The sequence below is a fragment of the Scomber scombrus genome, chromosome 16 (genome assembly GCF_963691925.1).
Source record: "Scomber scombrus chromosome 16, fScoSco1.1, whole genome shotgun sequence".
In the NCBI taxonomy this organism is placed as follows: Eukaryota; Metazoa; Chordata; class Actinopteri; order Scombriformes; family Scombridae; genus Scomber; species Scomber scombrus.
The window spans coordinates 23,814,925-23,829,200 of NC_084985.1; the positions used below are offsets into that span (position 1 = coordinate 23,814,925).

Sequence of the window (14,276 nt, forward strand, 5' to 3'; positions counted from 1 at the left end):
ATGTTATAAATGGATGCCCCCCTTGTATAATGAGATAATGTATCTTAAGGCTCATCTATATTAAATAATGATAAAATAAAAGCCATTTAAATTTGACCAGTTTATCTCAATGAATCATTTGAAACATTAATTTACAGATAATGGGACAAAGCCAGACAGATGGTAGGCTGTGAAGTGATTTATTCAAATATTAAGTAGTTAAATAGTTTACTTCCAGTAAATATTAACATGTATTCTTCATTTAAAAATATCATTATTTCTCATATTAAAGGTCTAATGTGGAGTTTTTGAAAACTAGTGGCGCTATGGAGCAATGTTTAGTTGAATGGTTTTGTGCAGTTGTATTGATGGACAGGTTATGGTTCTAATGCAGCAGTGACCAGTGAATAGCAAAAGGTAGAGAAGGAGAAAAAAAATCTAGAATTTTTTTTATCAGGTATTCATATTTATCCATTAATATTGGTAACATTACTTACTGTACTGCAAATGTCTAATCTTGTTAGGGAGACATTTGACTGACAAATATGCATGAGCTTTTTGTCGGTTTGAGTCAAAAATTTAACATTTTGTTAATTTTAGTGCATTTTAAAAAACTTTTTCAATTTGTGCATCCTGCTGCAACTTATTGCAACAATGTGTTGTCTACTGTAGACTATATAAGGTAAGGGAGAAGGAGAAGTACCGTTAGGAGCTGGGTTCAATATTTCCTGTGAAAAACAAGAAGCGATATCTAAATCCTAAATTAGTGTGCTCCTCGACTTCTTCCCACCTAAAATTCTTCCCTCCTAATTCTCCAATTTTAAGGATGACAAGTGCCCTCTATAGTTTCTGGGAGTGCAATAAAATGTTGTCACAGATGATTAAACCAGTCAGGCATTAACCTTCTGAAAAACAATAGCTAAGAATCTCCAAGGCTGCTCTGCTGACATTTAGACTGTTTGTAAAGCTGTCTACCCTTTTCAACAGAGCTATGAAATCTACGGTCAATGTATGTAGTTTAGTGGACTTCTCTTTCAGGATCTGTGACAGAATGACAGAATGGCTTCCAGATAGACTTTTAAACTGCTGGAGCAGAAAATTAAAATGACTTTAAAAAGAACAGAATCATTATAGAAAACCTTTTGAAATTAGTACTCACCGTCAGTCCGAGGTACATGTCAATCCAAGTTTATATTAATGCCAATTGTAGTATTTATTTTAGGCAAGTTTGTTTTGTTTTCTGGTCTACAAAACCTGTCTATTATGATTATATGTAAGTGTGCTGAGTATATTGATGTTGCATAACTGCAGGCTTTCTGAAGAATTGTAGTTTTTGAGAAATCAAACAAACACAGGCAGGAAATCATGCTCAAGCTTTCCCTATATTTAAGGAGAAAAAGTACTACAAAGAGAAAATGAAAATGTAGCCCTCCCCTCTATGTTTGTGTTTATTGTGCAATTTATTTCCAATTGTGTTTCCCCCCCTAAACAAGCTTACCACATACACATAAAAGTAATCCTCTTTAATTTCTTGCCCACTCTGTGAATTACAACCGTTCTCTGAACCTCAAAAATGAATGAAATTCAGCAGTCATAAAAGGCTGCGTCACTAATTTAGAAAAAAACCAAACACACTTGCATTATTCATCTTTAATTGTGAAACGGATTTCATCATGTATGATTGGATGATATTGCTTCTCAGCTGATGCCACTGCGGGACTGATTCTGCCCAGAAGTAGAATGATAATGGCCCCAGTTTGCCCTCCGTTCAATAATAATAATGAGCGTGTAAACAAACACAAAGCCATAAAACTGATTCTGGCACTTTCCATGTTCCCCATTTACTGGAACCTGTACTATATGATGAAATATTCATAGGTTTCTATGGTAGCGAATCGCATGGAGGCATCGAGTTTCTCGTGCCACACGAGCGGCTGAGCTGAAACGCTGATGTCAGAGTCTGGTTGTTATAACCTCAGACTGAACCACACTGCCTATAAATAAAGAGTGATGTTGAGTTTTTGAATATTTTATTGTGCTATTAATTCACTACACCCACCGTACTGCTCTGGATTTTTAGATTTATGATTAATAACAAAAAATAACAGATGAACTGTGAAGCCCCTCTTGTAGGCTTTGAATAATATTTTCCTTTTAAATAGGTAATTTTCTTTCTTGCTTGCAAAGCTCAGACCAGCAACTTGCCCTGGATGTCACTCAAATGAACCGTTCTCACAGTACTTAGAAGTATAAGTAAGCTGTATCCTGTCCTGTTATACAAAAAATCTAATTGAATACATTTTGGAGTTTTATTTCATTGACATACAAAGGTTTGATATAACTGACATAGTAAAAAAAAAAGGGTCAAGTTCAGTTATAAATGTTCCCATCCTGTTTAGGTTGTGTTACATATTATGCTTGTACACTGCAAGTCAAGGAGGACATCCTGTGCTCAAGTACCCTGATTGAGAGCAGAGCTGGAAGCGATTACAATTTCCTTTAAAGGAGGACCGGTAGAAAAGTGGCGATGCTGAAAGAGAGGCACAGAATGACGATCCTCAAGAAACGCACTCTTTACTTGGCAGCTGGATGTGGACTGTGAAGTGGTGCTGAAGGATTTAGTGGATTAAGCTTAGAAACCATCAACACATTCAATCATATGAGTCGACATAGTGACTAGTGGATGAGTGTAAAGTATACAAGACCATACCAAACTGTAGTATGTGGCAACCCTATCAGACTGAGCTCTGCATACAAATATATACCGATGGGTCAGTGATAACTAAGGGTTGGCAAGATGAGCAATTCAAAAAAAAAATACTTAAAAGCAGCATCAGGTCTGGTAAAACATACATTTTGTATTTTTGTTGGTTTTATGTCTTTTGAAATGACATTTGCACCATTTTTAACCAAAAGTAAGACTGAATGCTCCTGAAAATGTCAAATGGTGTAACCACAAAAGAATGATAACAGTGTATTTAAGTGGACTTATACAAACAATTACTTCCCCAGATTAAATGCAATATTTAGAACAATTGTATTCCATTACCTTTATTTAATATAAAAAGTTATAATGTAATGTATGTCATGCCAAACTAGTTGATATGGTGTTTTATTGAGAATTTAGTGCTTTCAAGCAAGTTGAATTATTTGGTACAAAGTTTCTATGGTTACACCACTTTGACATTCTTGCCACAATCCTCTAATATATTCTCTCAAAATGGATTAAAAGCAGAAATTTTATGATGGGTCCATAAATAAAAGAATGTGTGCAAGTTATTCATAGGTCTCTTTTCACATTTTAACCCCTTTAAATTCGATTAAACCACATAGTCACAAAAAAGCATAATTCACCCAGCTAAACACAGAGTCATGGTTATAGATAGATGAGTACTTCATTAATCCTGAAGGGAAGCCATGTTCAACCACTTTCAAACCATGTGTGATATTAAACTGAACACAGACAGGGAGGAGGAACGGATTCCTGTCCATAATTCATCTGCATGCATGTTCACGCCACACTACACAATTAAGAGTCGAGTATTTTGGGTGGGTTAACTTGCAGGCACGCTGCTCGGCTGCTCAAAATATTGTGACAGAAATTATTCTCTTCCGCCTTGTTGATGGGAACATGTGGTGATGCAGAGCTGGTGCTGCTGTCACGGGTGGCACTGAGGGTGTACTGAGTCCACCTCCAGATGAGCTCACGTACTCAGTGCATGTGCGCGCATGTGACCCAATTTACATTTACTAAAAATGTTTTGCATGTTTTAATGAACAAAACACTTTGATTTCCAAATAGCACTTATAGAATTAACACTCACGCTGCCTTTTACACATCAGCAATTTAGTCAACTATAATGAATTCTGCATTTATCATTTCTTTTGCATAAGAAAATTACAATTAAGTAGACAACCTTCTCAAACTTCTTTAAAGCTTCATGATGAAGACAACTGGAAAAAAGCTTTACAATATTGCATATGACATAATTAAAGTTGGCATGACTGATTGAATTTTTGCAATTATCCTAAATTGATGAGAGTGGAGCAGCACAGCTGTGGCAGTGTTCAGTAATGTGCTTTGGGCAAATAACAGAAATGTATTTTTACTTAAGAGTTCAAAAGTTAAATTGAACTATTTTGGACATATAATCTACTTCCTCCTGGAGAAATTGAAATGGTTTCCACAAACTAATGGAAAACTATTACATGGATAAAGATGAGCAAACAGAATTTTGAGCTTGGGCCATAAAAAAACGTCACAGCAAATAAACACAACTACAATCGGAATTTTTGACAAGCAAGACGTATTCATTTACAGTGTCTGTAAGTGTCAGGCTTGCAGAGACAAAGAGGCATATAAAGCTTCCAATTGGACTAACGATTTTAGACACAGGGGAAATGCTTGAACTATACCCGTAATTGAGCTTGTGATAGTCTTGGCAACCCTGATAAAGGCATCCTAATGGGCTGAGGCAAATTATCTGGCTCATAATCAGCAAGGCTTGCAAGGCCTATGCTGGTACTGTAAGACCACCTTTACAGAAATCAAGACAACGAATGATGAAAAAACCCTGGCTGACGTTTACACTGAGATCGCACGCATAATGTACAATATCATATCAGAGATTTTCTCTATTTCATGAAAAATAAGATCTCACAGCTTTATCCTCTAGAATGTCTTCTTCTAACGGAGGTATGTGTCAAATGCCAAAATATCTGGAGAACAATGAAGCCAGTTGAGTATTTTCTCTTGATCCCTCTACCCTTAATCCCATCCCCGCCCCTCATATTTCTGTCTCAACAGATTCTTACATTTCCATGCTTGATCTGCCGTGTCGCTTCATTTCGCAGATTGCTTTCTCTTTGCAAAAAGCAGGACAGCCCCAGCTGACTAATCAAAATGCTGGCAGTTCCCAAAGAGAGGCCGGGAATCTCAAAAAACAAACACCCGCAGTAAATCAAAAGTGATTTCAGAGGATGATCACAGATGGTGCGACCGAAGAGCGCTCCTACAAATTCTGCGCGTCTCTGGTGATTCACACATTTCCCAAGCTGCTGTCTACACTTCTCCAAAATAGCCTGTAGCCCATTATGAATGCAAATAAAAAACATGGCTTGAGACCATTTCTGGAAGGTTTATGCACTAACTGACAGGTAAAGGGGCGGCTATGTAACCACCCAGATAACTGTGATTGGCAGACAAGGAGATTCATAAAAAAACCGAGCAGGAGGTCGATGGAATCAAATCTGCACTCTAAATAGGACATTGCGTATTTAGAAAGTTCTGAACAGTTCTAAATTTGTTCAAATGCACACAGAGTTCACAAACTTTCAGTCATGACAGTGCTAGGAGTGTGTGATCGCAACTCAATCTCACATGCTGGCACACACAAAATACACCAGGCACGGACGAGGCGCACTTGTCTGTCACAGCATGGCCGTAGCAGAGAGAGGCCATTATAATCAACTGAAGCTGCTGCACTGACCATGGAAGCCATACACACATGAGTAGATGTCACACAGCTCACCTCGATTTTTACGAGGCTGGTCTATTTTTTTCTCTACGTGTGGCAACGCAACCCTCTAACAGGCAAAAACTACATAGAACAGCATAAAAAATGAGTAAAAACTACATTAATGATCAAAATAATACCTCATTGTATCATAGGCCATGTGATGAAGCAGTGCAACCTTGTAGGCTACCAATTAATATCACCTATGCCTCAAGAACCAACTGCATTATCACATTGCCAAAACTAAATATGCACGCAATGATGGAGATGGAGTCTGTGTACAGTAGCAGCTAGAAAACCCCACTCTGCCCCACCTACATGACCCGTTGCGCTATGTGTGTATTCCAATTTAAAAAAAGACTCACCCCACTGCAAAGGAGCGAGCTGTAGGTGTTCCAGGACCAGTTGGTTGAGGACTCCTTCCACGCTGGCTTCTCCACGGCGCTGCAGCGAAGGGTGGGTTGTGATTAAGGACAACAACATATAGAAGCTATGTGCATTTCAAAGATGAATCAACATGAGAAACCTTGCTGTATATGCAAAAAATAGCAATGCACTTGCAACAGTATGAGTTGGAGAAAACCCTAACCCTAACTACAGAATGAGACCATATCTAGAGAATTTGATAATAAGATATTTGCACTGGCTGAGAGACTGTCTTATTAAGAATCAGCTGGAGGAAATTCTGACACATCCACTTATGGATGTTGTGAAAGCAGTTTTGGAGTGATTCAATTTTCAGAAAATGGTTTGCACAGCTATGATAAAGCAGCATGTCATCTGCATAAAAGTGGACATCGATATTATGGTAAGGTGACCTGATGGAAGCGTGTTACAGAGCTAAGAAAAGACGTGGTAAATTCACTCTTACTGGAACCAATAACAATCCTGACATGTGACATGATTGTTACAACTGATACTATACTTTACTTCTTGTGCCCCTGCCACTTTTGACACAACTTGACTCCTTTTAGTGCTTTTACCTCTTTTTACTCTTGTTCTTTTTTATTTTTTATGACGGCTGCCAAACAACAAATTGGCTCACTCACCCACTGCGACGGACTGTGTCTTGTTTTTGCTTTTAACTTTAGAACCTCTGTTTACATCTTGTTGCTTAGGGGGAGACTTAAGTGACTGTGTTCTATGCCGGCACTTTGGGAAAGTAGTTGTACCAGACCATTAGAAAAAGTTGGATTTAACAGCCAAAACCAAATTAAGGGTGGCTTTGGTGAATTAGTTTTACTGCTTAGACATCTAACTTTTCCTATTTTTATATGATTTTAATGTATTTAAATGTTTTTCTAACATCTAATGATAATTTAACTCCTCTCAGCACTTACCCATTCACTTAAACTGCTTTTACAGTTTCTGTCTGTCCTTTCTTTGCCTCTCTCATCTTTACTTTTTCCTTTATTTCAAAGTAAACATACCACTGTACTACAGATCTCAAGCCACAAGTTCCATCTCTTCCATCACACCACTTTTCCCTTAGAAAATACTGCTGACTACGGGGGAATGGGCAACTTGTTTGACATTTTAACCCTAACCCATAGCCCGTGAGGCTTTTAGCACTGAGAAGTCCCATTTCAGCAGACCCCTTAATGGATAATTAGTTTGGCACCAGAGACACTTTTAATGGGCCTGTACTGGAGTCATCCTTTGTGTCATTTTTGTGTCCCTGTCAGTGTACAGACACTGACAGTGTACAGAGAGAAGATTCTGATGATGCAGTGGATCCAGACTTATTATAGCAATGACTTGTAAAGATGTTCTTTCTGATTTGTTATATTTAGAATAAAATTCAAATGAATACCGAGCATCAGCTGTGAGGAGGTGCGTTCCTGATTTCTTACAGCCGAGCCAATTAAGTCCACTCCTATCGTCGCGGTACACAGTCGCTTACCTCCTAGTTTTATTCTAGGGGAAATTAATGCTTACACTTTTCCAAGCAGAAGATTAGAGGGCCAAAATGACTTTGTGTGAGAGTGAGACATTGTTAAAGATGTGAAAGCTGCTTATGGAGCGTGTACTGAATGTCTTGATGCATGTTCCTCATATTACATAAAAAACAGCAAAGTTAAGCAAGAAATACCAGCACATCTGTCATTAAGGCATTACATATTAGTATCAGTAGAAGCAGGCAAGCATAACACCCAGGCAAACATCACTTGGGGAAATTGGAAATAAAGAAATATATGAGAGATGTCAGTTACTATAAGTTGAAACTGCTACATAATACTAAGTATAAACACAATATACACAAGGGAGAAATAAAACCCCATATAAATGAACCGCGCCGTGTCTTTTGTGTTATACATTCATTCAGATGTCAAGGGTGCACGGGGAGCATGTTTCTGTAACCTGACAATAATGATGGCATTAAACTGATAGCAGGGAAGGCTCTCAATATTTGAATGCTGCATCAAAACAAATATGGCTGTCAGAGAGCAATTATCCAGATAATATGTGATGATAAGGACACCGCTGATCATTTACACAGCTGACATTTGGAATAATGGGTGAAATGAGTGGCGCCCAGAGCACCGAACCTGTGTCTATTAACCTTTGAGAGAGAGTACAGTATGCATGCAGAGAGAGAGAGAGAGAGAGAGAGAGAGAGAGAGAGAGAGAGAGAGAGAGAGAGAGAGAGAGAGAGAGAGAAAGAGAGAGAGAGAGAGAGAGAGAGAGAGAGAGAGAGAGAGAGAGAGAAAGAGAAAGAGAGAAAGAGAGAGAGAGAGAAAGAAAGAGAGAGAATGCATCTACAGACAAAATAGACTGTGCTGAAAAGTGCTCCCACTGTGCCTGCTGGATCATCTCCAAACTCAAAGTATGACTCATAATGAATCGAGTGTCACTACATGCACCTGCATCTTTTTTGATGAACAATGGCAAAAACAGCAAAACAACAGCAGCGTTGTGCCTTTGATCGCTGGAAGCATGAACATGTAGAATTTCTACTTCGAGGCTTCAATTGAATTGTTGTGCGACAGAAGAACCGAGCAGCTTCGGCTTGTCTTCATCGGTGCAGCATGGAAAATATAGTAGCTTAATGATCAGTAGCCTGAGTATCTGACTTTCTTCTCCAATTCTCTGTGGACTCTCATACCGGTCCACTTTGAATCCCACAAGTTACATAATGTGGGGATGTTCGTGATATCTTCTGACCCACTGCACAAAGAGCAGCTGCTGTTTGATTGTACAGTAGCGCTGAATATACTGTATGATAAGAGTACACACAGGACAAACTCTGATATAACAGTCATTCGTCAGCACACTACTGTTTTTAAATTAGGGCAGCATGATGGCTTAGGGATTAGCGCTGTCGCCTCACAGGAAGCAAGGCGCGTTAAGATAATATGAGACTATAAAATATACAAATATAAGTCTAGAAGGTTATCTGTATGTGTGTTAGCCCTGTGATAGACAGGCAATCTCTCAAGGTGTTTCCCAGTTCTCCATTAATATAAATTGAGGCTACAGCCCACTACAGTCCAGCAGAGGGTAAATGTGTATCGATGGCTGGATCGACTGAGATATTAGCTGCAGGCTTTTTCTTTTTGTTAGCCAAGCTAGTGGTGTGGCTTGAGGCGGTTGTCTTTGAACCCACCACTTTGTTCGAGACTGAAATGTAACAGCAAAACATAACAGCTACAACATTCAGTTCAGCAGATGATGAATCCTAATGACTTTGTGATGAATGGATTGTCAGGAAATTTGCTACAGATATTTCTAGTGACTCAATTTTAATGACTGATCTGATTAGTGACATTTTTTTCAGATCAAAATGTCATTTTCTCCAAGACTTTGGTTTATGACCAAATTCCTGCTAATCTAATGATGTTTCTATCAGCTTAAGTTATACTTTGCGTTTAGTGCAATTTCACAGATGTGATCATGCTAAAATCCTAAACTGGGATGATGAATCTGATAAATATTACCTGTGAAATGTCAGCATGTAAGCATGATTACCTTAGCATATAGCTAAAAGTGCCACTACTAACACAGCTGTAGACTCTTAACACCTGTTTTTTTCCCCAAGTATAACTTTGGGATGTTAGAACCACATACTGTAGTACTGTCATGAACAAGGCTTTCCAGTAGCCTAAAAGAGATAAAAGAGACTACCCTAATTAACTGTGACTACAATTGAAGATAAAAAGCCTATCAGTCTAACTATACTCATTCTAAATCTAAGAACATCTGCCTTACAAGTACAGAATAAAGATTGCTATATGGGAAAGAAGGTTAAAAAGCTGCTTTTATCCTTAGCCTTCTACATATATCTAACTTGCAAAAGACATCTGATGATTGAAAGAACCTTAAAATTAGATTTTGAATGGAGACACTTAAACATGAGTCATACAATGGTCATTCGAACAACGTAAAGAACTGTACATTTAATGGGACTGACCATGAAATACACTTGATAAGCACCTTTGGATTCACTCATATGCGGCTGTGTGAAACAGGATTTCATTGTAAGAGAGAACACCAATTCATATTTAGGGACTGTACACTATATATACAGTATTTGCCACTGAGCAAAACTCAAAAGTCAATTTCCATAGCTTACCTCAGAGCTGAGGAATCATGGAAACTAAACATCAACATGCCTGTCCACCAGCTAAACCTATTGTAAACAATGGTACAGTTTGGCAGTTTAATGTTTGCCACTACAGAATATTTTCAAGAAAAATAGATGAGTCATCATTTTGCAGACACTCAAAACTTTACTGTTCTGTAAAATTATTGGAAATATAGATATAAATCCCTCCAAAATGTTGCTTGGAGTTTTGTTACATCCGTAGTTTTCACTGACAGTACCATTGATGATTTGTAGTATTCGTTGTTTATTAATTCTATGTATTTGGTGCTTTCTTCTGAGCTATGTTAACTTTTCAGTCAAACAGCTATACACACATAAAGAGTAGGCAGGTGTTCCTAGAGTCTATGAAGCCTTCAGAGTCAGAAAACCTACGTTTAGAGTGAGAGATGACAGAAATAGTGCTGCCTCTGGATTACAGCTAAGCATTGCAATATGTCTTAAAGGTGATATTTACAAAGCTAAAATAAGTACTACACTGCGCTGTCCGCTGTGTCAATCAACTATAAATCTTGAGGGAACTGTCACTTCTGGCAAGCAGCAGTATCTTAGACAAACTGTACTGTGTATATACGCTTCTGGCTGAAACAGCTATATAGGGAGTTATACAACTGTATAACCAACTGTGAAATTGATATTATTACTGGTTAGTACAACTATTGAGACCCAAATGAACTTCCACACAGTACATTCCAACATGATTCCTCAAGGGGAAGACATGCATAACACATTCCCTTCTTCTCTCGTCTATTTCTCTTAGTGCCAGCACAGTATAGGGCAAAGCCTTTTCCTGCGAGTGAATCACAACTCATCATAACTGAGCACCATCAACAGAACAGAAATAATATAGTAGGGAACTCATAAATTAAAAACTAAAGTGACTGTTACTTTGCTCAAGGCAGAGTGAGTGCTTCTGAGTGTGACACGCACTGTAATCAAATCTTTTATTTCTCTAGTTTTTCATACTGTGAAGGCAAAATCCACCCTTAAGCAGAATGTATATTGTGCTCTTCCAATGATTTTAGACGGCTTAGTCACTATCTACACACAGAGGGATGTCTCTCTGAGCTGGAAATGAGAGCGCTGAGACTCAACTTGATGACATCATGTGCCAAGCTTGGTGTTGCCCTTTTGACACTGAATTTGTAATTTACTTCACACAAAGTTCTCTTCAACTCATAGGGGCTGTATTTGAATGTTGCAAGACTGACTTTTTATCCTTGGGTGAGTTTTCCACTTTGGCCCTAAGGAAGAGCGTTGAACCTCTCATAAATGTGATTCTTTTTTGATCAGATTCTATTTAGAGAAAAAACACAGTGGCTGTTTCATGGTCTACGAAGCAACTAGGGGTTTGTCTGCAGATGACATCATCACTACAGTCTGTCATGGATTCAATGGAAGCTTGGTAGAAGTTATATATTCACAAATTACCACCATGATATATGTTCTAAATTCTATAATATGTTTTAAACAGGCAGTTTATGCTGTGAGGAAGGTAGTGCTATTAGACTTGCAACTGGGAAGACATTTGTATGTCATTTTCTTTCTTTATCCTTGCCTACACGCTGCCAAATTACTTGTAGATAAAACAATGAACATAATGATGGGAGTGTTTACGCCTTCGTAAAAAGGAAAAAATATAATGGAAACTTCAGTACCCCAGAGCCTGGATTCATCATTAATTGTACACCATGCTCACCAACAATCTGATGGGCAGTTCTTGATTCTCCGAATGTGTGAACTGGTGACTGCCAACTGATCAGTTACAGGCTGAGTCACAGCACCATATGCATGGGGACCAGAGGCTCTTCGATGATACTTGTGAATTTTATTTGAATGTTGATTACTGGAACGTGTCTCAGGTTTGAGTTTTTTTGTGTGCCTTTTTTTCATGCTACAAAAACAATCCAAGCTGCCAACAAACTATTAAAGGGCCATTTTATGAAAAACTCACTTTCTCAGTGCTTGTGTGTATATATCTGGGTCTCTGATATTCTTACTAACACATACTGTAAAATAAAACATTGACAACTTGGTCAGTTTGGTGGGTGGTTTGCTCTGTACTTGATGCCCATTCTTACATCACTTGGGCTTCATTGAACTATACCCCACTCTGTTTTCTCATAAGCACTGGCTGGCACATGGCTAAACTAATTTAATATAAGCTAAAGGCAAAAAATATGCGGCCAGACCATTTTAGCAGGTATAGACTCAGATAGAGGCATGGATAGGGGGTGTTACAATTTCAATGAATCCCCAAGTGATGTAAGAAGGGGAGGATATTAAGGTTGCTGGTGTTAAACACGTTAAGTAGCTAACAGTTTGTTTTTTGTTGCATGAAAAACACATCTCAGGTCTCAAATATTGCTGTCACTTAACAATCTGTCAGTATTTAATTTGTCTCGTAGTCACAATTTTTTGAAAAGTAGTGGGAAAGCAAGCATGAATATCTCAAAGGAACTGATAAACTTAAGTTTAGTTTCTTTAACTCCTTCATTCAGAAGGCAACTTGGTCGTTAACTCATATTAGTTCAGATGTATCTTCAGCATTGGGAATGATTGCATAAAAATAAATGAAAAATGCATCACAGAGGATCTACTGGGTAAGGTGGATGCCATGTGTGATCATACTTTGTCACCAACAGTTTAAAATCAGTTATTAGAAAGCAGAACACAAAGGGCAGCCTGCTGGCAATGATGTTGTCAAAGATTACCTTAGTTGGACGACAAAAAAAGGGTAATGTTCCAGTCATATTGCAGTGTGTACTGTATGTGTTGCAATTATACATACACACACTAAGACATCAATTCACAGTGTCAAAGCGGCTAGCACTTCACCATACGCTTTCCCATCTGTCAGTGCAATGGAACAAGTTCCCTGCTGGCTAGAGGGCCTCCAGATGTAAGATCCAGATGTCCTCTATCACTGATCCCACTGATGTCAACAAATAACATTCGGCAAATACAGTGCTGCTGAAATTTATTTGACCACTTTAAACTGTCACCTGCTTACAGATTTGGTGTAGACTGAGGACACTCAATTATGAATGTGAACCTTTTTCAGTTTCATCTACCGCCTGCCTGGCTAAGCTCAGCTCAGGCTGTTTTCTCTGATGAAGCTCTACCATACATGCAGATATTGGAAAGGATATGATGCTCCAACAGATGCCCAGCTTGCTGTTGATCTGGCAGCCCTGAGCATGCTGTCGCTCCTCCTCCAGCTGTTTTGGGTTAGCGAAGCGAACTGTCTCCTGGTCCGGCTGTGGCAGACTCTCAAAGTCAAACTTGTCAACCTGGATGGCCATCCTGCAACAGGACATAGAAAAGGCACTTATAGACACACGTTTCAGCTAAAGTCATTTCTAGATGGTCAATAGGAAACTCCACAGTAACAGTATGTCTTATGACTCTGTGAATGACAGTTACATAACTGTCATTTGAAACATAACTTAGTTAAGAGAGGGTCAAATGACGTCAGTTTTTACAGTGAAGCAGGAGGCATCTTGTGTCTAACAGTTAAACTTTTGAAATGAAATAGATATGAATATTAATAGATTATGGGATTTTTTAAAAGGGAGAGAGAGTAGATGTCAAGGATTTTGAGGATTTTAATGTGGTAATTTGACTTTTGTGAATAAACCATGTCAGACACACATTATTTTTCCCAGGAGAATATTTTACAATACTAAAAATATAAAACTTAATACATGTCTCAGGGATCTTTTATGAAAACCAAATTCAAAAACAGCAAAATCATTTCAAAGTCTGTAAAAGTTATTATTGTAATACTCATACCAGGGAAAACTCATCTCATGTGCTGCTCAGGAAAAGGTCGGATGATTGATAACAAATATATGTTTGGGTGAACTAAACAAATCTATTTCCACATTTCTACCTTTACCCTCATAGATCACAGTGACTATATTTATCTTCATCTACAGAATATTTCCATGAAGCAAACCTCACTTACATTTCTGCCTGATGACAACTAATGCAGACTGCTTTGTATGGTTTGGCAAGTGATAAATTATTTATCTAGTCTGAACAAACAACCTCAGGTCCAAGCTTCCCTCTCTATTCTGTGGCTGTTTCTAAGTTGTTTTTATTAACGAGAGCCAGTATGTGCATTGCCTGAGGTTACATCGAGTGTCACATCAGGTATTCAACGACCGTGTGTA

General features: G+C 38.3%; 1 protein-coding gene across 2 annotated transcripts in view; it reads right to left on the reverse strand.

Annotated features, from left to right (window-relative positions):
- trappc9 (trafficking protein particle complex subunit 9) overlaps window positions 1–14,276 on the reverse strand; it is a 211,115-nt gene that overhangs the window by 68,818 nt on the left and 128,021 nt on the right. For both annotated transcript variants that reach the window (XM_062436022.1, XM_062436021.1), the window contains 2 exons: window positions 13,251–13,404; window positions 5,861–5,951 (listed from right to left, as the gene is read on the reverse strand). In XM_062436022.1, the coding sequence (XP_062292006.1) occupies window positions 5,861–5,951; window positions 13,251–13,404 (245 nt within the window). The remainder of the gene's footprint in view (window positions 1–5,860; window positions 5,952–13,250; window positions 13,405–14,276) is intronic.